Here is a 25,180-nt window from a genome sequence, read left to right on the forward strand (position 1 = left end):
CTTCCAGTCTTTTTCAAACCCAATAGGGATAGAGAATACCTGATTTTTGTTTTAACCAGGTAGCCAAGATGACAAACTTAAAAAGAATAACTGAAAAGACAGCAGTAGCTCACCAGTCATCTTCTTTGGGGAATTTAAATGAAAGTGCTGTTCCCAGTAGCTGACTTAGTTTTCAAGATAGCAACAAGTGAAGTAGTCCATCTAACATTGTTTATATTGTTCTTTTGGAGTCTTTTGGATAACCATGAGAACATTCAAAACAGGTAAATTCATGTGCCTTAGGTCCAGTACCTGACCATTGAATCAGCTTTTTCCTTTCTGCGTTTCTCACAATGTCCTTTACATATGGGCCATTCCTCTCTTCATCTGGCAGATGAAAACAAGGCACAGGGAAAGGCTGATGGGACAGAGAAATGAGTTGAATTATTTTGAATCCCAGCCTACTGTCCTCACTATGGCAGCTCTTTAGGAATTCAGCTGACCTAAAAATAATTCAGATTTGTAGCTTAAATAGACGTACTCTGATATGATGCTATGATGCAGTAATACACCTTCTCTGATGTAGTACTTGCAGTGTATCAGCCACTTTTACGCTTCCAGAAAACAATATAAATAATGTATCTGCATATTGGTTCTGTAACAGAGATGGAATTTCATAAATTGAATGTGTGGAAATGAGGTAGATATCCTTGTTGATATGTATGAAAAGTGATGGTTTCCTTAGAGAGTCTCGGGTGAGATGAAAGAACAGCAGATATTTATGAGCCATGGAAATTGTTTCCTTCATGTATGATTTCTCTGGATGTAATTTTGAACAAGTTGCTGCTGTTTTTCAGTCAGTGTCTTACCCACACAAGTGCTGTGTCTCCAAGGGTACTTTCCCCTAGGAAAGCTGCATTCCCTGGGCTTCCACGGTTTAACTTGGGCTGTGCACGTCCATTGCAAAGATCTCACTGCCAAGTTCTCTGACACATTTGCTATCAAAGTGATATCTTCTCCAATGTTTTTGCAGCATCTGTGAAAGTACTGAAGAGCATGTGTGAGAACTTCTATAAGTATGCAAAACCGAAAAAAATCCGAGTCTGTGTTGGGACGTGGAATGTCAATGGGGGGAAGCAGTTTCGAAGTATTGCCTTCAGAAATCAAACCCTCACTGACTGGCTCCTGGATGCACCAAAGTTAGCTGGGATCCATGAATTCCAAGGTAGGATTTGTGTTCTGTCATTACTTTTTCTTGAAAACTCTGATTTTTCTAAGTAGATCACGAACATTGGAAAAGGTATCACAGAAGTGTAGAACTTTGTAGGAAGGGACTGTAAAGATCCAGTGCCACCCCCTGCCATGGCAGGGACACCTTCCACTGTCCCAGGCTGCTCCAAGCCCTGTCTAACCTGGCCTTGGACACTGCCAGGGATCCAGGGGCAGCCACGGCTTCTCTGGGCATCCTGTGCCAGGGCCTGCCCACCCTCACAGGGAAGAATTTCTTTCTTAAAATTAATATATACATATTAATATATATATATGAGGTCTTGATTCTTAAGTGAATTAGAAGCAGGCAATAACTTTTTCCCTGTTTACCTCAAGATCGCAAAAACAAACCTGTGGACATATTTGCCATTGGATTTGAAGAAATGGTGGAGTTAAATGCAGGAAACATCGTGAATGCCAGGTGGGTGATCCAATCCACACAGTACTAGTTTGACTGATGATCACCTTTTTCAAGTCATATGTTATTTAAAATTTTGGTTACTCCAGTGCTTCTTCACTGTGTTCTTCAGTTCCTGTGTCTTGTATTGCTAGGAACAGCAAATCCTGTGAAAATGTTTCCAAAAGCATGTGGTGTTGGTGTGCTGTTATGTTACAGGCTGTGATCTGTATAAAGGAAGGATTCCTTCTATACTGTTAGTTTTCACTGCCACTGCATGTATTGCACAGATATATTACTGTGGAGTTAGGATTTTTCACTCCTTGCAGACTGGGTTATGGAAATACATTTTTTCCTGGTGATGGGTGATGCCCGTGATAAATGTGTGTGCAGTCCTAGGACCATATTCCCAGTGTCCATTGTTTTTTCTGCCTGCTTTGCATGTTTCCTGGCGTTAGGGAAGGTTGAACTCGTTGGAAAGAGCACCTAAAGCCTACAATGCTGTAGCCTTTGTGCAGACTTTTGTCTTTTGGATAGCAAGTGTCAGCTTGTCATCCCCTAATTTCACTCTAGGTGTAGTTAATGCCATTTCCAGGCCTGGTATTTTTCATTCCTATCTGGTGTTGGCTCTGAAAACCACAGTCTGTTCAGTCCCTAAGGATGTTTTGTCTCCATCTGAGACTGTGGACAGCTGTTTTCCAATATTGACTGACATCTAGGCTAGGAAGTAGCTCTCTAAAACAATTCTTAGGTTTTGCTTCTCTAGTCTAGGCTGATAAATGCAGCAAAGGTAGCCGTGGCTCTTAAAGTTGTCTGTGGTGTTGGGAAAAGTGAGGCTAGAAACATGCTCAGTTGGGTTTATTTCCAACCTGGTGTTTTGAATCTCCCCACCAGCACCACAAATCAGAAGCTCTGGGCTGCTGAGCTGCAGAAGACCATCTCCAGAGATTACAAGTACGTGCTGCTGGCTTCAGAGCAGCTGGTGGGTGTGTGCCTCTTCGTGTTCATCAGGCCCCAGCACGCTCCCTTTATCAGGTCAGTGAGTACAGCCAGCTCCAGCTCGGGTCACCCTCCCTTGCCTTGTGCTGCAAAGGAACCCCCAGACATCCTCAGAGCCATGTGGGCCTCTGAAAGGGCTGTTCCACCTTCTGCTGAAGCAGCTGTTGAAGTTCTTATGTCTGAGCTTTTAGATTCCTTATTGGTCGCCCAGAGAGTTTGGAAAGCTGAGGTTTTATCTCGTTACTGCTCAGTAACGAGATAAAACTTTAACTTTTAAACAGTAGCTTTTTAAAGCTAGCCCTGTGGCTGGGAGAACAATATGTCCCTCCCAGAGATGTCTGTGCCAGGTTCCTGGAAGGTTTCAGAGTTGTTTCACTATTTCAGGGATGTTGCTGTGGATACTGTCAAGACTGGCATGGGAGGAGCCACTGGGAACAAAGGTGCCGTGGCCATTCGGATGCTGTTCCATACCTCCAGCCTTTGCTTTGTGTGCAGTCATTTTGCTGCAGGGCAATCCCAAGTCAAGGAGAGAAATGAAGACTTTGTAGAAATATCTCGCAAGCTTGGCTTTCCCATGGTAAGCATGGTGTTCAGATTCCATAACAAAGGAAAAGTGAAACCCTTGGAGCTCCAGCGGTGGCATCCCAAAGCTCCATTTGCATGTTTTCCCCTCCCCAGTTTCCTGTGGAAGTCAGATTTCCTTGGGTTAGAGATCTCAGGGATAAGAGAGTTCCCACAATGTTCATTGAAATAGAAGACTGCAGAGAGCACAGACCTTGCCAGTGCAGTGTCAGGTGATGGAACCTGAGCTCACTTGCATTTGGAATCGAGGACTTAGCACGGGAGAGAGACCTTGTGGATCCCTGGCATGCAGTAGAACTTTGGTAGGCACAGGAGACAATCACCTGTGAGACAGCAGTCACTGGGAAACAGCACTGCTCTCAGTACACAGCCGTGATTCTATGGCATGTCCTCATAAACGAGCACCGTGTTCTCGTTACCAAACATCAAGTTGAAAATGTGCAAGAAAATGCTTGCTTGCAAACTAAGGCTGTTTTAAATTTTGACATCAGACTATAATTTGTTTATTTCTGTGGCACTGTGCAGGAGTCCTCCATCTTATTTTACAGGGAGTTTTTATCTTCTAAATTTGTCCCCACTGTCATGTTTCAGTTTACCTAGCGAGTTCTGTATCCAAGAGTTTCCTAAAGGCTGCTATTTCAATCTGCCAGTGTGTCTGCTTGGTTTTACTTATGGGCAGTGGAAAAAATCAAAACAGAGGGGGAAGTAAAAGGTTTCACTCTAAGCCCTGGGCTTTGTTTAAACTAATAAATCCCTTACGTTTCTCTCTAGTGATGAAATTCAGATGTAACTGAAAAGTCTTCAGTTACATCTGAATGATAAAACTCTGGATTTGCAGTTTGTCAGGAAAAATGTGCCACAAAGTCCCAGGGGGGTGTTTTGTTCTCCTCTGACACAGGCAGCAGCCATTGCCTTTGAGCAGACTTGTAAAACAGGAGTAGGAAGATGAAGAATTTTAGAATCCAATTCAGTTGATTCGTGTTTCTTTAGAAATGCAAACTCCACAGGAAGTGTTACTTCTCTTGGGTTCCGTCTGTGAACACCACACTGGTGATTGTGTTGTTCTAACCATAGGGACACTAAACACTAGGATGTTTATTTCACAGCTAAAAACTGAATTTGTGAGCCTGGAAGGAGTACCTTTGTCACTCAGTTGTTTTTAACCCCAGTGTGTGCTGGTGTTTGACAGGGAAGGATGCTCTTTTCCCATGACTATATTTTTTGGTGTGGGGACTTCAATTATCGAATAGATTTGCCCAATGAAGAGGTGAAGGACCTAATACGACAACAGAACTGGGATGCCCTCATAGCAGGAGACCAGCTTATCAATCAAAAAAACTCTGGACAGGTATGTTGAAACGTCACCATACTTGAGAATACTTCGGGTTTTTTACTGGTTTTAACAATTCTGTGATGGTCCTGTAAATCTGTATCCTCAGCATGGAGTTTTCTAATTACAGTGTTTTTCTTTTTGTCAGATGTAACTATTTAAAAAGAACACTCGTAATGTTTGGTCATGTTACTCTTTAGTGAAATTGTAGTAGTTCTAATGCTGTTACTGTTGGGAAAAGGAGTGGTCCAAATGGCAGCTTTTTTATTCGCAAGGAAAACACAGAATAACCAAGTCTGAAGAAAGCTACGTTTTTTTAGATTTGTAGGGTTTCTTGTTGTCTCTTTGCAGCTCTGTGTGGGAAGGCAGGTATGGTAAAAAGAGAGACAGTCTTCCATTTTTGGTTCTGTCTGCCAGCGCTTTGATCACAGGCAGTGCTTTGGCTGATTTAGAGTTCTCTTCCATTTGTGCTGCTATCTTGTGCACCAGAACAGGAGGCAAAACTCTGGATATTTTTAGTCTCCTTCTATTTTTTTAACAGCTGTTTCCTAAAGAAAGCAAGCTGTACATTCACATGGGCAGCCAGCATTGCTTGTCTGTTCAGTGGATCAAAACATGATGTGTAGAGGTTTTGGAGCCGTGTCCAGCAGTTGTAAAGCTGGAGAGCTGTGTGGGAACTGGCAGAATATGAACAGGACTCCTGGCTGGGGGAGCAGGAGTAGCACTGCACTGTTGGGGTGATATTCCATGGTTTAGGAGCTGTGGCTGGGTACCAGCCCTGCCCCTGGGGGAGCTCCGCCTCTCTACCTGCTGCTCAGGAAAGGTGTTCACACAGCAACTTGCTGCATGAAAATGGGCTAGAAAATAATTACTGAGGGCAAGCAAATGAATTGTCTCACAAGCTGTGTAACTTAAGGCATTCTGACATTGACTTTTACTGGATTTCAGATTGTGTTTCCAACAAGAAAAGCAGGTCAGCCTGTCACCTGATGCAGATTTGACTGTAAGATCCAAGTTAGATTTCACTTTTATAGATCTCTGAAGTGGAGGAAAGATGCCCAAAGAAGGTTGAACTCCAGAATTGAGCTGACTGAGTTAGCTAAAGAGTTTTATCTTGTGTCCAGCTTAAACACTTGATGAGTGAGAAGCTCACTTTGAATGCGTTGAATGTAATAAAGACTTGGGGGTGTTGTGTTTTTTTTTTTTTAATCCTGTTTATTTATTTATTTGAGGGGGCATCTTATGTCAGCTTTTCCCTGGAAGTGTTCAAGACCAGGTTGGATGGCACCCTGGGCACCTGGTCTCGTGAAAGGCATCCTTGCCCAAGGCAAGGGATTGGAACTAGAGGATCTTTAGGTCCCTTCCAACCCAAACCAGTGTTCGAGTCTGTGAGTTTGTGAGGACATTTGGCATGTTCAGGTGGATAAAACATGAACCTGAATTTCCAACTTTTGCTCTCACAGGAAACAAGCAAGCACCAGATTAAAATGCTGTGTTACAGCATCAGTGTTCTGGGTGACCTCCAGTTGGTCGTGACATTGAAGGAACAGTAGGTTCTTCGTAAGCCTGGACTTAAAGATATAACTGCTGCCATACTTCTGTTCACTGATGATTGTCTGGGTCGCTATTTAGTCATAGTGTCAAATGTTTTCAGCAGACAAAATGTGGAGAGGAATCCATTTTAACAAATAACAGGTTGTTTTGTTTTGTTTATTTTATTCTGTGGTGTTTACACAGGTTGTCAGTGTTGGCATAGAGAATTCTGATTAGCTTCGAGCTGTTTCCCATCTGTTTGTGTCTTTTGTTTTTTACAGATTTTTAGGGGGTTTCTGGAGGGCAAGATCAATTTTGCCCCCACGTACAAATACGATCTGTTCTCTGATGACTACGACACGAGCGAGAAGTGCCGCACGCCGGCGTGGACAGACCGCATCCTCTGGAGGAGAAGGAAATGGCCCTTTGACAGATCAGGTGGGAGCGTTTCCTTCTTGTCTGCAATGCTCTTTAGGTGACTTGGAGGATCTGTGTAGCGATGTTCACCTTGCCAGTGCTGCCCAGCTTGGTAGGAGACAGAACGCTCGTCACAGACCTTCAATAAACACAGCCAGGCTGAACAAAGGGCCACGAATCACCTGCCAGTTACTGACATTTGAGAGTGGAAAAGGAACTTGGGGAGGGTGGTTTCTGTAGGACACTCAATTTGGGTTTACTTTCGATGTTTCTTCTTTTTACGAATAGCACATCCTTGCAATCGCTGTGTTTTTCCTCTTTTGTTTTCATTGCTGATTGTAGCTGAAGACCTGGATCTCCTGAATGCAAGTTTTCACAGTGACACCAATGTCCCTTACACGTGGAATCCTGGCACTTTGTTGCACTATGGAAGAGCAGAACTGAAAACATCTGATCACAGGTTCCTGTTGAATTTTGTACATTACTTCCTAAGATTTAGTGTTCGTGCTGTGTACTTTGTTGCTCAGATGCTCTGCTGACTGGATTTTCTTGTCTCTTCTTTCCAAGGCCCGTGGTTGCACTGATTGACATTGACATATTTGAAATTGAAGCAGAAGAGAGACAAAAAGTGTATAAGGAGGTGATTGCAATGCAAGGACCACCTGATGGTACTGTGATGGTCTCCATCAGAAGTTCTTCAGCAGAAGAAAACTATTTTGATGATAACTTGATTGATGATCTTCTTCAAAAATTTGCAAGCTATGGTGAAGTTATACTTATAAGGTTAAAACAAAACCTTTTTACTTTTAATTTCTGCTTATAGAATCATGGAATTGTCTGGGTTGAAAGGGATCATCCAGTCCCACTTGCTGCCATGGGCAGGGACACCTTCCACTGTCCCAGGTTGCACCAACCTCACCTTGGGCACTGCCAGGGATCCAGGGGCAGCCACAGCTGCTCTGGGCACCCTGTGCCAGGGCCTGCCTGGCCTGCCTACCCTGCCAGGGAACAATTCCTTCCCAATATCCCATCTTACCTTCTGGCAGTGAGAAGCCATTCCCCCCGTGTCCTATCTGGACTTGGACCTGCTGGAGCACGTCCAAAATTCATTGTTACCACCAATTTCCTGAATAAAGTTATTTCCTTAGCTAGCTTTTCAGTTAGGATCTGTTTCATTTTTAACATTTGGATTTCAACTTGAATGTCTTTAGAATTCGTTTTACATACCTGTATGTGTCTCAGTTTTCAGACATGATTTTTCCAGATACTCTTATTTTTGGGCATCTTATACAAATTTTGTATTCTAGGATTAGGTTAGTAGTTTTAAATGAACTGAAAATGAGGATGTTGCATTTTCACTGGGCTGGCAATTGTACTATTAAGTGTTGTGGTATTTTACTGGTTATTGTTTCCAATGAACTTTGCAGGTTTGTGGAAGACAAGATGTGGGTAACATTTTTGGAAGGAAGCTCTGCTCTGAATGTTATGAATTTGGATGGTATCGAGGTAATGTAAAAATGACTGAACCTTCATATAGCAAGAGAAAATACAGCTTTTTTTAAGTCTCCTTGAGTGGGTTGGTTTTTTTGTTTGTCTTTGATTCTTACAAGTTTGTTCTGTTCTGTTCTTTTTTTTTTTTTTTCCTTTTGATAGCCACATACCGGTATGCTGACTTTCAAAAGCCACAAAAAGAAGTATCAAACTTAATTTATTCATTTATTGTTATTTAGGAGGAGTATTGTTAGAGAAAGTAAGATGTCCTACTGAGAGACATCTTCATCAAGTTTTAACAAGCAGAGTTAATTTCCTGAATGAACCAGTTTAAAATCTTTATACCCTGCAGTTATTAAAAATTTAGCACTTCTGTGTTGCCAGCTTTGAAAAAAGCTCAGAATTTCAGCTTGCATTGACTTCTATGGGGTCAGTATTTAATCTTTGTGAAAATGTAACTTCTGATGTTCAAATTGTTACCTGTCTGTGGCTGTTAAGACTCAGCATGTGTGATATTTACAGATGGATCCTTGGATCTGCTCAGATGTCACTGGCAGTTCCGACAGGAAAGGGGCTCTGGGTAGAATGGCAGTTTGCAGAATGAGGACCTGCTCTGTGCCAGCCTCCGAAAATGACTTTATCTATGTAGTTTATAAGCAAGTCGATTTTTCTTTTTAAATAATAGGGTTTCTGTCAGAGTAAAGGAACAAGAGGCTTCCTGATGAACTGAACAGGGGAACCGTAGGAGATGAGTTGCTAGTTTTTCTACAAAAATACACAATTAAATTGTTGTAATGAACAGTTTAAATTATATAAATGTAGTTACTTATCGAAATAAAGTGAAAACGAGAATTATTTTTGTTTAGTTGCAGAAATTCCGATAAACTGATTTGTGATACTTTCGGGAATTATTTTTTTTCCTTCTTAAATCTCAAATGCTGAGCTTTAGTATTCCAACACTTTATGACTTCTGTTTTGTGCATAACTTTTTTTGGCAATTCAGCTACAAGGAAGGATTATAGACATCAACCTGAAAAATCCAGATTGGATCAGAAGTTTGGAAGATGAAATGAATCTAGAGAAGATTAATATTGGGCTGCCTTCATCAACAAGCTCCACTTTGCTTTGTGAAGATGCTGAGGTTACTGCAGACTATGACATGGAAGGTTTGTGGAGATAAAGCATTCCTTACTTTGAAATGCTTGCAGTCCTAAATAGTGTGGTTAATTTCATGCATGTATAAATACGTAACAAGTTTATGCCCATCTAAAAGAGATGAGAAATCACATAATGTAGCCGTGGAATGGGGTTTTAACCCTTTAAGTGCGGCCGAAATAAGATGCACAGGTACATGGTCATATTTCATGACAGGAAGAAAGAGACTAGTTTATTCAGAAATACACTTGGTTTTATAGCATGACTTGTAATTTCAAGAGTAGAGAAAAGGTGATTGGTTCAGAGAGAAGACACCCCATTCCCAGGGCCTGGTCACACACCACAACAGGTGTTCTATCTTTGTTATTAATTCCTTTTTATTTTGACTAAATTATCACCCTGGGAGAAATTCTCCCTAGCCTTGAGCTGGACCAGCTTATCGGCTGGGAACAGAGCTGAGAAGCTCCAGCCTGGAATATTTTTCAGGCTGTAATTTTCTTACTTTCTCAATATGTGTCCCACAGCATTATTTCCAACAGTATCCCGACAATCTGCTTCACTCTTGTCTCCATTGAAATGCATTCTGAATTGACAGTTTGCTCTGCAAAAGGACATCCACGCTGAGCCTTTTTTTAAAACACCATTCCACCTTTTGCAAGCAGAAGTTACTACAAATAACAGATACCTTGAAATCCCCTGCCCAGCCCTCTGAAGAGCAAGTGAACCTTGCCATATTGCAAACCAAGGAAATAGCCTGTAAAGCTAATTGTTTCTTAGATTAGTCAGCTTCACAGTTGCCACGCTGTTGGAATTACCTTTAATACTTATCTGTGATATATATTACTAATTTGAAGTGTTTCCAACTGGTTTGAGTATATACATAGTGTTCTTCACGTGTAATTTTGGGATGCAAGAATCGTACTTTGGTTGCTGAGCTAATTCCTTGGAGCTCTGGGGCTTTTCTTGCATAAAATCCCATGCCCAGAATCAGTTTTGACGTTCCTTTCTGCTCTGGGGCTTGTTGTGTAGGAGACATCGATGACTACAGTGCCGAAGTAGAAGAAATCCTTCCTCAGCACCTGCAGCCGTCGTCGGGCTCGGGGCTGGGCGCCTCCCCGGGCTCCTCGCCGCGCTCCAGCCCCTGCCAGTCGCCGACGCTGTCGGAGGGACCCGCGCTGCCAGTGAGACCCAGCCGAGCCCCAGCCAAGTCCCCTGGGCCTCCTGTGTGCACGCATGGTCAGTACTGCACAGCTCCACTGCCCCAAGGACTGCCACCCCCAGCTGTGTCCCTAGAGCCCTGCCTCGCCCCGGTCATGCTCCCAGAGTGCAGCCCCTGGCAATCCCTGCCCCTGTCAGCTCCCAGGCAGGAATTGTCATCAGCACGTTTGTGAATTGGGAGCCCCGCATGAAAACTTCTGTGTAAGCACAGCCTTTCTTAAATGATGAAGTGAGCATGTGAACGCAATGATGGCGTTTGGAATGGAGTTTGTTTTAACTGCTCAAATGCCTTGAGAATTCCCTTTGTGGCATTTTATTCCAGAGAACTTAATTCACAGGTAAGGGTCAAAATCAAAATCTGGAATGCTGCAATTGGTGAGATTGTTCAGGAGTTCATGAAAAACATAAATTTATTACAACACATGAGGCCGATGTTTCGGTTTAGGAAATCGCTTCTTCTCATTCCTATTGTTTTCCCTCTCCCAAAAACTCCTGGATCATTGCTTCCAAGGCTGGGGTCTGACTCTCTGTCCTCTCTCTGTGGGAAAAGCTTGCTATTAGAAGAGCTTTACTGGGATTAGACCATCCGAGATATTTATTAATTTGTGCACTGTTTTCTGCCGTCCCCCTCAGCCGACGTGCAGAGTGGTGGGCAGCAGAAGGAGCCTCCCCAGAGCCTGGAGCCCAAGCGTCCCCCACCCCCTCGGCCCGTGGCTCCTCCTGCTCGTCCTGCTCCTCCCCAGCGGCCACCTCCACCCTCAGGTAATGGGGCACCTTCTCAGGGGCTGGCAATGGCTGCTTTCAGCTCTGTGACGTGGGCTTGAGGGTGCAAACCCAAACTGCCTATCACTCTTGGGGCTCGCTGGTTTCTAACTGAAATATTTCACTGGTACATTTAAAAGCAGTAGCAGCATGAGAAGTAACAGCGTTTTTACCGTTGAAGTATTATTAGTGAATAAGTTTATAAAAACTTATTTTCACACTTTTAAGAATGCGAAATTTTACAGCAATGTTTACTCAACATTTTCATTTTCTATAGCATCTGTTTTAAAATAAAATAGAAATCAACTTGTGCATTCATCGATTCATTGCTATTCCTTTAATTTTGGCATCAGTATGTATGCACTTTATCATGTCCAAGTTTTTATTGTAGACTTCATTTGGATCATCTGCCAATGTGAACAATTGAGCACTAGGAGAAACTGGATGTTCAGAAGCATTTGGGCAACACAGTTAATAACAAACTGACTCTTTAATGATTTTTAACTTTCTCATTCTTTTTCTTCCCTCCTACTGTACTGATATTTTTCATTATTGCTGCATTCATTTCTTAAATACTGTCAGGCGGTAGGAGTCCTGCACCTGCTAGAAAAGAATTTGGAGGTAATGATTTTAATTGTTTTTGAATATGACTGCGTAGCAAAACTACCGTGGGGATCTGTTGTGACAATGCTTAACGTGATGATTTCCGAAAGGATAAAAATGGGCAATTCTCAAAGTTTCAGAGCTGGATAGTTCATGAATGTCACTGTGATTTCTTTCTTCCCCCTCTGAACTATGCTTGACTTTTCAGTGAAATAGTCTTTGTCCAGAAGTTGGGACTTTAAAGTCAGAGATGAAGGTCGTTCCAGGTTTTTATTACTTTGTCCTGGGTGAATACATCCAGCTTACTTTTCTGTGAAGTGCTTCTTCAAAGTAGTCTCTGTCCTTCTCTGTCACACATTTTGCTGTCCTTTGCTTGGACTTAAATCAGCTCATCAATACATGAGAGAGGGTAAGAACTGTTAGTGGCACTTTCAGGCACTGCCTCTCAGTGGGTAAGAAAAAGGAGGTTTTGACAAAACGCTTCAAAAGTTTTGAGTAATCTCAAAAAATACATTAACTATTTTGCATAGCCTATAATTATCAGCTAACTTTGGTGTCAGGCAAAAATGCACTTGGCTCTTAGATACTGGTGAGACAAGGAGGTTTTTATGCCTGGCATGTAATATTTGAAATGAGTTGAAGTGCAGAAGCTTTAGGAAGCAGCTGATAGACCATATTGAACACAGGTGAGATGTAATTCCTTGTTCTTCAGGGCTGTGTAGATTTCTGTGCACTGACACAATCCTGTTTGCCTGCTTTGTCTCAATTGTGCAAAGACTACTCAGTTGTCTTCTTTTCTCCTCTTTCCCAGCATAGCTTTCCATTGAGTTGTAACTTGCATAAAACTTGCTTTTTATGCAATCATTTGAGAATGTAGTATATTTTTTCATGTATTAGTCCAACCTCAAGCTCTTCAGTTTTTTTCTCCTCTCCATTCTCCACTCATGGTGTACATGTATAAGCATAAATACACGTGCTTATCATGGATGTCTGAGCTCAGCTCAAGCAAGTTAGCACGGGGCTGGAACCAAGATGAATGTGCTTATGTGTTACTTTAGTGGGAAAGGGCACCTGTTTGTCCTCCCTAGGAGGAAGGCTCCTAAAGCTCTGTGGAAATATCCCTGTGTAGTGAGTAAGTGCGTCAAACTTTGAGTTTAGACTTCTGTAGCACATGCAAAGGGACATTGATCACGTCTTTAAAGTGCTGTGCCTTTTAAATGTTACTTTTTTCCCCTCACATGTTTTTGACTATTTATTCCCCAAGTGCTTCAGTCCCTTCAATAGCCATGGCACTTTTCCTAATGGCTCAGTATGCTTTGAGGATGAGAGGAGGATTTTGGCATCTAAGTGTTTGAGTTTGGTCATATTTTGTATCAGAAGTAACTCAGAATTCAAGTGAACAGGGCTCTGCACTCACTGCAGGGCTTTACAGTAAAGTGTAGACCTTTCGTATGCAATACAAAAAGAATTTCACTGGGGAATCTACGAGCTCCAGTTGTTTATAGCTAAAAATTTCAATGTTGCACTCTACGCAATATTTTTTTAATACATTACAGATTAAATTTTCAGAGAACATGAAAAACTATAAAGGCTGCTAATTGTCAATTGAAGTTAATAAGTAAGATTAGTGAGTTTTTTCCTGTAATACTAGTAGTCAGGATTTTCCTGACTGTTGCGGTCAAGGCTTTTTTCATTGGCTTCAACTGTTCTTCAGTGTCCGTAAGATGAAAATATTCCTGTGCCGCCCTTTGTGATAGCATTATCACAGCAGGAGGACTCTGCTTTCTCGCTCTTGAGGAGAGTTAGGAGGCGGTGACATCTCAGGTGTTTACCCTCTGTGCCGCTTCTCTCCCGTGTAGTGAAGGTTTTTTTCACTTGCCAATTCCCGAGCCCAGAGCCTCGCTCTCTCTGCCCGCTGCAGCGACACGGGGACGTGTGCCTGTGTGTCCCTGCTGCTGAAAGGAGCTGCCTTCGGTCCTCCTGCACAAAACAAGAGCAGTGCAATGGTGCTGGCCAGTGCCCCGCTCCTGTGCTGCAGCAGCTTCCCTGCTGCTCCTCTCAGCCAGTCCTTCACGGTCAGAAACTCGTGAGGGCATTGGCAGAGCCTGGCTCTCAGCTACAGCAGATGACACCTGCTAGGATTTAGCATCTTGTAAGCAGATGTTGAGCCAAAGCAGAGATCTGACATTTCTGGACACAGTCCCCTTTCAGCCTCATGTGCTGCCTTCACTCTGCCCGCTCTGTGACAGAACTCCCAGGTCACAGAGAGCTCCTGGGCAGATCTCACACGTGGGCACATGGTGAGAAAGCAGGAGGCTGTGTCATAGCTGAGGGATGCCTTCAGGGTTTCCGTCATGTCTGTGTCCTGCCATGTTTTTGCCATACAGTTTCAGGAACCCAGTATATGCTTGATGATATTGCAGGAATAAAAAAATTCAGCATGGTTACGCACGATTGAAAATCTTCTTTCTCTCAGTCTGACCTCTTAAACCCATTGGTACAGCTGTCCCAAGTGCACAGTGCTGTGTGGAGGCAACTTTGTGATACAGTTCTTCAGGGTACAGTACCTTATACAAAGTGGGAAGCATTGCTTTCATCGCATTTCTTATTGAGACGTACCATGGCAGAAACAGACTGCTCAGTGTTCTGAATGACAGAGATCAGGTTTAATGGTGCAGGGCCTACGTGCTGTGCACCTTTTTTGCCCAGTGTTTGGCTACAGGTCTGTGCTCGAGACCAGCATGTCAGATCACACTGGATAGCAAGAAGTTAGTGGAGAATGAACATTTTGAAGGAATGAAATTATCTTTTCACTGTAATGTAAAATTAAAATAACAGATGTTATTAAACATGATTGTACTTGATTGTGCTTTATGATTTATAATTGGCACCAGTCTGGCTCCCCATGCTGCTACAAACAGATATTTCCTGCAGGTGACTGTAATCTATCTAGACCAGAATTAAACTGTGTAAAGCTGTCTTGTGGCAGTGTTCTTTCTGTTTTTTCTTTCTCAATCTTCTGCTTTTCTTATGCAATGTACAGCTTCTCTTCTTTCTCTGAAAAGGTCTTGGAGCTCCTCCCAGTCCTGGGGTAGCTAGGAGAGAAGTAGAAGGTAACAGAACAATTTTTATATTCTAGAAATGGATTTCTGATTTAACACCCAAGTAATATTATTGCCCTTGTGATACTAAAGGTGGTTTCTTGAAGATATTTATCATGTGGGATCTTCCTTCTTTTATTTAGCATAGCTTTCACCCAGCCAGGTTACTTCCTGGTTTTCAGTGGTGGTGGGAATTGTTACTGAAGGCATTTATGAAAAGTGAAGTGAAAACTTAGAGTGCCCTAATTAAGAATGCTTTTCAGGCTGACCCTCAGAGGAAGCTGTAGCTGACTGCTCATCAGAGTGACTATTATACCTGGAATTAAATCAGGAATCTAGGGAGCCTGCCTTTTCATAAAGGACTACGTACATTCATATATTCTGGGGAGAGAAACTTCCATTTAAACCGTTTGGTCTATAATTGAATGTTTTGCCTCTTTCTAAAGGACACCATGTAGGTATTTTGATTCTGACAGCCAGCTGTGTGTTAACGCACAGTTATGAGGAGCATTTCTCCTGCACCATTCTGGTTGGAATACATGGGACTGCTGCTGGATGGGTCCTGCTTTAGCCATGCCAGCAGATGCACGGGCTTGGGTTTCTTCCTTGTCTCTCAGGAATGTGTCCTTGACAGCAGATAGCAATACAAGTCCTTAATAGAGTCACTGGCAGGGTTTCCTCCTGTATGCCACAGTTAATTTTGGCTGCGTTGCTGGTTCATTTTTCTAAATTGGCAAAGTCACTCTACGCATGCAATGTTTGAGGTCGGTAGGCATCTTTGGTGGTTGTCCACTCCAGCTTCCTGCTCCAAGGAGGGTGAATTGGCACCGGATTGCTCAGGGTGGGAGCTGCAGCACTGAGAACAGTATCCAGAAGCCCATTCTGACTGCTTCTGGGGCAGTCTGATAGCTGGAAGCTGATCTGATCAGCTGTATGATGCACCACAGAGTTCCTTCCGTTTACTGTCACTGGCAAGGTAACTTTGCTTTCCTGGGAAGTAAGCAGCACAAACTCAAGCCAGAATCCTAAGCCTCCTGGCCTGTTAGAAATTGTGCACTTGTCTGAGCTCAGCGCAATTTTTTCATCTCTCACACTGCCCAGTTTGAATGCTGTGTCTTAGGTTGCCATCAGTGTGGCTGTGGTGGAGCTGGTGCTCTAACAGATTTATGCCAGAGACACAGAGAGTAGGCTCAGAAACTGTTACATCAGTTCTCTTTGTTTTAACCTCTGCTGGTAGAGCAGCTACAGAATAAACCATGAAACAGAACAGCTTCCAGTACAGTTGGGAATTCAGGGTACCTGTGCAAGTGGGTGTCTTTAGCTTGCAACAAATAGGATGTGATTTCAATAATTTGTAATAAAAAGGGTCCAGTTTCTTCGTGTGTGCCGCGGGGTAGGAGTGTGTTAGTGACAGCTGGTGGATATGTAATGAATTTTGAAATAATCACTGCTATCTGCTTGCTTCCATTCTCAGTAGTAGTAATGTAACGTGGCCATCTAACGACCCGTTTGTGGCTTATCTAACACAGACAATCTAATTTCTTTTTTCCATGCTTCAAAGCACAAAAAAGCCCTGGAACACAAAGAAAAGATACCTTAGGTAATAAATAGATGCTTTGTGCTAATTATAATAGAGGCAGAAGTTGATTTTGCCATAGGTGCTAAGTCAGTAATCTCTCGTGTCTGTTGCAGTTCGTAATCAGCCTCCACACGCAGCGGGTACGACCAGACCGGTAGGTATTGTTTTAACATCCTTTTCCTGCTAAGTCTCTGCTCTTTATTTCATCAAGGTTTCTGTTAGTTCATTATAGATGGAAGAAATCTGCATCATTGATTGGTCACCTTACAGCTTCTCTGAGTTAATTATCTCCGCAGTTCTTGTCTACTGACTAAAAACACTATGGGGGAAAAAAACCACCACGTGTATACACAGTGGGTGTGACTTGATTGTTTTGCACTCTGCAATCACATAACAGGCTCCCAAATACACATTTTACATTTCCTTTCAAACAACTGCAAAAATACTCTTTGTATCAGATGTCCTTACTGATTTGGTGTGATAAAATGCATTATCTTCTGTACTAGAGCATAAATCGTGATGGCAGTTAATTGCTGACAGGCTATTAATGGATTACATAAGCAATTGACATCTTAGGATTACTTGATGTCTTATGGAGTTTTGTACCTTGTTTTAGAGACTAATTTTCTTAAATGTCTTAATGTAGAAATGAAATATTCAACTGTTGCAGCAAATATGAATCCTTTATTTGTGGAACTGAACTGAAGGAAGGGAATCAAGGGGCTTATGGGCATTTATTCAAATATTTCACTCCACACATGAAATCAAGAGATAAAATGTGTGCCTATTTTTTCTTAACAGTAGCAAGTAGGAGCCTTGCATGAGGGAAGAGGAAAGTGTTTTAGTAGCTACAGATCTTCTTAAGGAATTACTGAGTAATGGGATTGTCTCTTGATAATTCTTTGACTCCACAGCACATTCCAGTATTGGAACTGCTGAAAACGGCTGTTGAAAGTCTCCATTGAAATAAATTTTACCAATTCATTTTTCTCAAAGAGATTGATTCTCACAGTGAACAATTCCTGGTCTTGGCTCTTTTTTTATTTTCCTTGAAATGTAAAATGGCCTCTTCTAAAATTTGGATGAAGAAAAACTGGTATATATAGGAAAGGATGCATTCATTTATCATTGTGTGCTTCCGTTTTTTTTTTTCTCCTCATGATCTGGAGCTTGCACAGGATTTGCCATTTCTAAATCAGAAGAAAATCCTATATACTTCTGTACATCACAGAGAATTCACCAATGTCTTGTTGCTCTTGCTGGTTTTGTTGCTTGCAATTCCCAGACTCGGGCAAATTTCTTGATTTATACTGTCAAAATAGTAACTGTGTCTAACATCATTGCACAGGTAAATATTTATATAGAGTCAAAAACCATTGTAAAAATCCCTCGAACTGAATCATCATCATGTTTTGAAAATACATTCTTTGTCCTTGCATGTGTGTAAAAAAATCCAATCAGTGGCTGTTATTGAAGAATTTATTTTTCACAGAATCCTGATTATCATGAGTCATTTAGCAGTAGATGACTGCAGATCCAAAGGTGAACTAAAATACTTCCTTTTTGCCTGCTTTGCTGTCAGACTGTTCCTCCTCGAGCTGGAGTTATCAGTGCCCCACAAAGCCATGTCCGTCCCTCGGGGGCAAGACCAGCACCTGAAAGTCAGAGCAAGCCAGCTGAACCACCAAGGGGTAAGTTTGCTTTAGAAGTCAAATACAGATGTCTCTGTTCAGTCAAGCGCTGCAGGCTATGGTTTGAATGCTTTGTTTTCAACAGATGTCTCCACTTTCCACTAGAATTTAAGGTTCTTGGATGTGGTAGCATTTGGCAGTTGGTGTTAAGCATCCACAAGCATTGCAGACCCTTTCCAGATGCTAATCTCAAGATCACAGGAGATGTTGAGCCCTAGATTCCATGGTATCAGAGGAAGTGTGCAAAGATGGCAGTGTCTGGTCTGAGCACGCTGATGTGTCCTGTTCTGGCTGTTGATCACCAGACACTCTGAGCATTGGTAGTTCTGTAATCATAAGGTTTGGAATAGCATTTATGTCTGCCTCTCAAAGCAACTTCCTAAACCTTTAAAAAAATCCCTTGACCTTTATAAGTATAAAAATACACTTTTTATAATAGTGACTTCCAAAGTACTTTTCAACACAACTGAAGTACATTTAGGAGTGACGTGGCTTCTGGTTGAGTTTTGTGTGAAATCACAGCATGGTTGGTATTGGAAGGGACCTCGAAGATAGTATAATTCCCATTCCCTGCCATGGGCAGGGCATCTTCCATCATCCCAGGCTGCTCCAAGCCCCAGTGTCCAGCCTGGCCTGGGACATGGCCAGGGATCCAGGGGCAGCCACAGCTGCTCTGGGAACCCTGTGCCGGGGCCTGCCCACCCTCACAGGGAACAATTCCTGCCCACTGCCAGCTTAAACTTAAGTAGCAATTTTTTATGGACATCTGCTGAGTTTTTAATGGTTTCCAGGCCTGTTGCCATGAACACCTGCTGTTCTTGGAGCCCCTACTCTGCAGCTCTCTGATGCTTCCCCATCCTGCCATCCCTAAGATTCGGTACAATTCCTTACCATGACAATGACTGCAGGTGTACTTCCAGGCTCACCATTGCTTCCTGAGCCACTGAAGCCTCAGGCTGCTGGCCCTGCTCAGCCCAGCACTCCCGTGCTGAGGATGCAGGAGCCCCTGATCCCTGTGGCACCACATCCATCTCAGGCAAGTGCCCCACCAAGTCTGGAGCCCCCCCAGCCGCCACCTCGGAGCCGCTCATCTCACAGTTTGCCTTCTGATCCTGCTCCCTCCCAGCAGCAAGTAAGTGAAAAAACCCTTGTAGATCCCTTCTTCCACTGTGTCAATTAACACAGCTTGTGCTGGGTGCTGCAGACTTGTGGGGAACACTTAAAGCAAGCCCAGAAACTAAAAGAAAGGTCCAAAGATTGGATTCACTGGTCATGGGGCTCTAGGAGAGTAGTAATTGCTTATGTATTGTCCATGAATAACTAACGTCTTAAATACTAAACATGGAATTTAGGATTTCTTATGATGGCCTTACAATTTAGGGACAGCTCATTCTTAAAATTACGTTGTCATTTGGCAACTTTGTATGGAAAGACACTCAATCTAAGAAATTTAATTTTATAATGATATGTGCATGACAAGCTGTGTGATAAGTAGCTAGCACAGGTTTTAATTAGCTACTGCATGATGTCGTGCTTTATGTTGGTGATCATTCATTGAAGGGAGATGATACTAATAAATAAGGTAATAAATCAATATCTTAATAAGCACTTAAGAGAAATAGAATTTTCCCCATTCCCCAGCGTCAGTTAAAATACAGAAACCTATCCACGTAATGTGAAAGTTTCATACAGTAACATTAACATTCTGTTCTCTGGGACCTTGTATATGATAAAAAACCACCAACTTTTCCTAGGAAGAGCCATAGTTTCTTGCTACTGTTTAAAAATGCAGAAGCAGGTTTTCAGTGCTGCTCGGGTTTTCCCTTATGCCTGTATCTGAAGCCCTGTTTTGCTACACTAGTAAATGCCTGTTTCCTACCACAGTGAAGAAGTCAAAGTCAGTCTTCAGTGAGTTGACTTTTGAATTCAAATTGAAAAACAATCTTTAGTGCTTTTCCTTTCTTTCTCCTGAACCTCTTTCTTGGCTCGTGAACTGCTTTTCATTTTGGAAACTTAGACCAAAAAAATGCATTTTTCTGAGGAAAGGTCTTTAAAGAAATACAAGGTCTTTTGAGAGGCAGTGAATTCCAAGCCCATCCTTCTATGCAAGACTTGATTGTGATATTGAAGAAACTAAATCTCGCCTTATAAAAATAATTGCATGTACAGTGTGAATATTCAGGGCTCTATACAGTCCATACATCGAAAAAGAGAGTTAGTTATTGTAAATAGATCTTCTTTATTTGTAAAGAAAGGCGATTCTAGAGTTGCACAGAATGGGAGGCATTATGGTTCTTTCAGCTTTCAAAACTATTACTATAGATGAGTTCCCAGGATGAGAGCTATGGGGCTTTTCATGTTAATAGGTGACTAGAATTACACCATCCCTGCTCAGATTCATCTCCAAAATGTAGCACAAGCAGCTGCACAATGACTGTCTCTATGGAAATATCATTAGAATGGACCTCAGCTGGTTTTTTTATGACTCTTAATGGTTGAGCTTGCAGTAGAAGAAAACAGAAATTGCAAATTCGGCGGTGTGTAGTAAAATACTTGTGGTTTGTATTCACAGCTCAAAAAACGGCTTTGTGAAAACTTCTGAAAGTCTTTTTAACATGAGGTTGCTTTGTTACTTGGATTTTCTTCCTAATGTTCTTTCCTTTGATGTCTGTTTCTCTTTCACAAGCAGGAGCAACCGTCAGGGTAACAGGTATCTGACTATTTACCAATCTTGTATGTGGTCTCCATCTATTCAAGCAGAAAAGATGTATGAATGTTGTTTTCATACATCTGCAGTCCCATCCCCATTAAGAACTACGTGTCTGCATTCATGGATTGACTGTCATACCATAGTTTGCTTTTTCCTTTCATAGTGCATTTAAAAATGAGACTGCATTTATTAGGGCCAGAGCAGCTGTTTTGCATCACCATCTTTTATGGAACAATTGGACCCTCACCTGTGTTGCTTAATCACTGCTGAACCTCCTGATCTTGGTCTGTTTGGGGAAAAAAAGATCAGTGTTGGCAATAAATGCAAATAAATCCTGCTCCTATTGCACTGCCAAATTTTTTTTTCAAAATAAACCCCATGTATCACATTTTTCAAGGAACAGAGAACTTACTATGACAGAAAGTAAAACAAGCTGTTTGTTACAATTTTAAAAACGTTTGATTCCAGAATCAGTCAAAGCAAATTTTTGCTTAGAAGAAGGAGCAATTTGGTTTCATAGTTTCTTTGGGATCTCGTACTTTTAAATGACCACAGGACTTAACCAGCTGGTGCCAGGCTGCATTTGATTTCTATTCCTTCTACAGTTCAGTTTTTTCACATTCTCCCCTCAGTTACTGAATGCCTTCGTTTTAATATTATTATGCAAAAAAACTTCAACTGAAGACAGTCATTTCAAATGTTTGGGTATATTAAGTTTATTTGTTAAAAACATAATATCTTTTTGTGACATTTGAATACTTAGAAGCTGTTTTAACTTAGGGGAAGCTCCAAACTCTGTTCTGTCAGTGTGCATACTGAACAACGTAGATACTCCACCTTTTTGGACAGTTTATTCAAGGCAAAAAAGTTGCATTGTTGTTTGAAGCAGTGTATGAAAACAGGAATATTTTGGTTTTAAAAGCTGAGAAATGCTGTGGAGAAAACTGTCTTCTCCAAGGATAACTTGTTGTTTTAGTTACGAAACCAGTGATTGTCCCTTCCCATGCCAAGAAGTACTGGAGATGCCTACGGATGCCTGTCTGCATAGAAATGTCTGACTGCATATTCTAACAATACTAATGTTTCCTTTCATTGTGGTGCTTTAATGCTGCTTGTAACATCACTGTGATGAACTCCCAGGCAATGTGACCTGGAGCTTTTCATTTCATAGTCGTGCTGGGCTATCCCTGGCTTAGAATGCAGTAGCATTTCCGAACATGTTCTTATCCAAGGCTCATTTCGTGTTCTTGCTGGGATTGTGACCTGCAGGAGGTAGCTTCCAACTGCATCAGCCACCCAGGCGGGGGGAGTGGTGTTTAATGACTCCCGGCTTTTCGGTAGGCAGGGATTCAGGATGTTGTTCTCTTTCTAGTTCAAACGAAACTGGGCTGAAGTTTGAGCTGAGGAGTGAGAAGGGGGGGGCGGTAGGAATGACCTGGAGCCGGCTGCGTGGCTGCTGAGCATTTTGTTTCCTTTGCAGCTGAGTCCCAACGGGCCATCCAGCACTAACCCTGAACCCCAGCTCAGCAGTGACCCTTTCGAAGCCCTGTCATTTCAGCTGCTCGTGTCCAAGATGCAGGTGTCTGTCCGAACACCACCCGCTCCAACCTTAAACCAGAAGGAGTTGACACAGTTGCCTTCAGCAAGGCAAAGAAATGCTGATAATTCCAATGCTGTCAATTGCATGCCAGCAATGCCTCCTATTCCAACCTTTCATTCATCCCGGGAACATCAGCACAGCTCTCCAAATCCATTTCTTACCGGGCTGAACTGCTCAAATCCATTCACGGAAAGAACCCCCAGTGCTGGGAACCCATTTAGGACGGAACCGCGGGAGTCGGGGGTAACCTCACAGGTACAGGTAGGACCTGCTGCTTCCCACCCCTTCCCTCCTCTGCCCGCCCCCAGCTGTAGCACAAGCAGGGCTGCATTTCCTCTGGGTGCAGCTGAAAGCACGTTGTGCTTGCCAAGTCAGTCTCTCAAGGTGGAAAACGTGCAGCCCAGAGGGTGGGTGACGTTTGACGAGGACGAGGACTTGCACACGAAGCTGAAGCCGTCTGCGAGCGTTCCGGATTTTAAACGGCTCGGCTCCGGGAAATCAGCTGGGTGCCCAGCTTTGCTGGGAGCAGAACAAAAGACTTTCCTCGGCTCAGGTTTTAACTTTGATGGTGACTGGAATAAAAGTTCTGCTGATTGCTTCTGTACAATGCCAGCAAGAAAACCACCTGCACCCCCTGTGCCATCCAGAGCAGCCAGCAACAGGTCCCCTGCAGATCCTTTCCCCTGCCCGGCACCCAAGGTGTCACCAACTCCTGATTTTACAGAAAGATAGGTGGTCAGAGATACAAAAGGTTGTATTTGTTGCTACACTTATCCAGTAGAATAACTGGGCATTTGAGATTATTCTGTGTGCAATAATTAATTGTTAAATGCACTGAAACTTAACTCTGCTCATAAACAGCCACTACTGCTTGTGTATAAATTTTGAATGTGTATATATGGTAGAGCACAAATAATGGTCTGAAGTTTATTAAAAATCTCGATGTAATAGTATTTGAGTAGACAAAAAGAGAAGAAGGGTGAGCTACTGTCTCACTGAAACCTGTCAATCCTGGACACAGATTTTGCTTAGGGAGCTCTTTCATTTCTGTTCTCCTCTGTGGAATTTGACAAGAAGAGGCTCCCTGCTGGCAGCCTCCCCCCTCCCTTTTGACTGTTTTGTTAGTTGATATTTACAAGTATTTACCAAAGAGCTGCCAAAGTTTATTGAGATTTGAATGTCGACCAGTATTGTTTAGAAGCTGTTTAATTTATAACAGAGGCTATGGATATTTGTAAGGCTTATATTTGAATTTGAGGCACAACAAAAATAGTTTACTTTCAACATAGAAACAAAACTTTGCATATTAATATATTCAATTAATCTCCCGTCAGTACATTTCAGTTACTAAATGCTATTGTGACATAGACTCACTAGCACTAACTCAGAATAATTGTTCCATATCATCCGTTTATTCATTACTATTTTAATTGTACTTCTTTTTTTCCACAAATGGGAAACAGCAAGCTTTCCCTCAACCTCTGGAAAAAAAGTCCCTTTGGCTTTGGAGGTGCAGAACTGTATTTACCAGTTGCAGACTATGTAGTCTGCCAGCCAGGGGCTGCAACACCACGCTCGGACTGTGTTTAGAGTAGTGAAGTATCGCAGGGCAGCACGCTTCTTACATCCTCACATGCTCTGATCCCTGAAATAGTCAGTGTTCCTTCGGACAGCCCCTGGTTAGACACGAGCTGCAGCCGCCTCGAGGAGTGACAGTGAGTTTCCTACGGCGCTTCTTTCCCCTCGGCTCCTTCACGTTGTACTTTGGGAACAGCAGTGCTGCTGCTCGTGCTTCCGTGTGTGAGATACCCTGTTCTACGCTCTTGCTGCAAACATCTGTGTGGTTGATGTTCTGGAGTGTTCTCACGATAGCAAACCAAATTCGGGGCGAACTTTTGCTAGTGGGAGTCACGTGATAAATATGTTGTCGGATATTTAATTGCAGTGATTAAAGGCTATCTGTCTGAACTGTACCTTGCGTGCGCCACCTCTGCACTTGACAGGACTGCGGGGACCACGGGGACTGCTCCAAAATTCAGTCTCTGCACATATATATATATATAAATATAATGTATAGCTGTAGTAAGGCCATGCCACGTGTTGACAGGAGCAATGAGCTATAGCAGGAGCTCCGAAAACACAGAGGATGGAGGTGACACCGGCTCCCCACGTGTCCCTGGACTCTTGAGTGTTCTGTCCCAGTGTTCCTGCCCACCTGGCCATGGCTGTGTCCCCCGGGACACCCACGTCTGCCTGAAATATTCCCACCCTTACGGTCTGTGTGGTCATTCTCGCTTCTATGCCCCCGTGTTACCAAAGCGTCAGGATAAATGAAACCTGCAACAGCCGTCTTTTAGTGTCAGCAAGTCAGCTGTTCCTTTATATTTATTGGCCAGGGGCTGCGTGGCTGACAAAATTCCAGCATCCACACAGACACTGATACAGAACTATTTCACTTATTTATACGTTTTTAGTAAACAAAGACATTAATCTTCAGTGGTTCTGAATTACATCATGACCTTTCATTAATTAGTATTCTGTCATTTACTGGTTATTGATTTCTCACTTCTTATGCTAATTAGTCGATATTTTTAGTCTTCTTATATCTTTCCCTCTAGCAGGGAGTTTCCAGTGCATATACTGAGATTTTATCTGGTAGTTTCGGTAGAGTGCCCTTGTTATCCATAAGTTCTGCATCTAGGCGTCCAACATCACCAATCCCTCTTTCTCCCCCGGGCTTTGTCCATTGGACAGACCGGAATTA

At 42.6% G+C, this 25,180-nt stretch overlaps 1 protein-coding gene across 19 annotated transcripts in view; it reads left to right on the forward strand.

The window, feature by feature from the left end:
- Nucleotides 1–24,389, forward strand: part of SYNJ1 (synaptojanin 1) — a 46,228-nt gene extending 21,839 nt beyond the window's left edge. For 4 of the 19 annotated variants that reach the window (XM_088158820.1, XM_088158819.1, XM_088158823.1 and 1 more), the window contains 19 exons: nucleotides 1,013–1,204; nucleotides 1,585–1,669; nucleotides 2,540–2,680; nucleotides 3,029–3,221; nucleotides 4,416–4,574; nucleotides 6,371–6,527; nucleotides 6,849–6,966; nucleotides 7,074–7,289; nucleotides 7,934–8,012; nucleotides 9,001–9,163; nucleotides 10,182–10,388; nucleotides 11,004–11,132; nucleotides 11,715–11,753; nucleotides 14,801–14,848; nucleotides 16,398–16,436; nucleotides 16,529–16,569; nucleotides 17,998–18,106; nucleotides 19,015–19,238; nucleotides 22,297–24,389. In XM_088158820.1, coding sequence (XP_088014946.1) covers nucleotides 1,013–1,204; nucleotides 1,585–1,669; nucleotides 2,540–2,680; nucleotides 3,029–3,221; nucleotides 4,416–4,574; nucleotides 6,371–6,527; nucleotides 6,849–6,966; nucleotides 7,074–7,289; nucleotides 7,934–8,012; nucleotides 9,001–9,163; nucleotides 10,182–10,388; nucleotides 11,004–11,132; nucleotides 11,715–11,753; nucleotides 14,801–14,848; nucleotides 16,398–16,436; nucleotides 16,529–16,569; nucleotides 17,998–18,106; nucleotides 19,015–19,238; nucleotides 22,297–23,148 — 3,191 coding nt within the window. In that variant the 3' untranslated portion in view covers nucleotides 23,149–24,389. Of the gene's footprint in view, nucleotides 1–1,012; nucleotides 1,205–1,584; nucleotides 1,670–2,539; nucleotides 2,681–3,028; nucleotides 3,222–4,415; nucleotides 4,575–6,370; nucleotides 6,528–6,848; nucleotides 6,967–7,073; nucleotides 7,290–7,933; nucleotides 8,013–9,000; nucleotides 9,164–10,181; nucleotides 10,389–11,003; nucleotides 11,133–11,714; nucleotides 11,754–14,800; nucleotides 14,849–16,397; nucleotides 16,437–16,528; nucleotides 16,570–17,997; nucleotides 18,107–19,014; nucleotides 19,239–20,792; nucleotides 20,817–22,296 lie in introns of all 19 variants that reach the window. The other 15 variants (XM_088158826.1, XM_088158837.1, XM_088158827.1 and 12 more) reach the window with 10 other exon arrangements.
- The last annotated feature ends 791 nt before the right edge of the window (nucleotides 24,390–25,180 follow it).

The sequence above is a fragment of the Sturnus vulgaris genome, chromosome 2 (assembly GCF_052056855.1).
Source record: "Sturnus vulgaris isolate bStuVul1 chromosome 2, bStuVul1.hap1, whole genome shotgun sequence".
NCBI lineage: Eukaryota > Metazoa > Chordata > Aves > Passeriformes > Sturnidae > Sturnus > Sturnus vulgaris.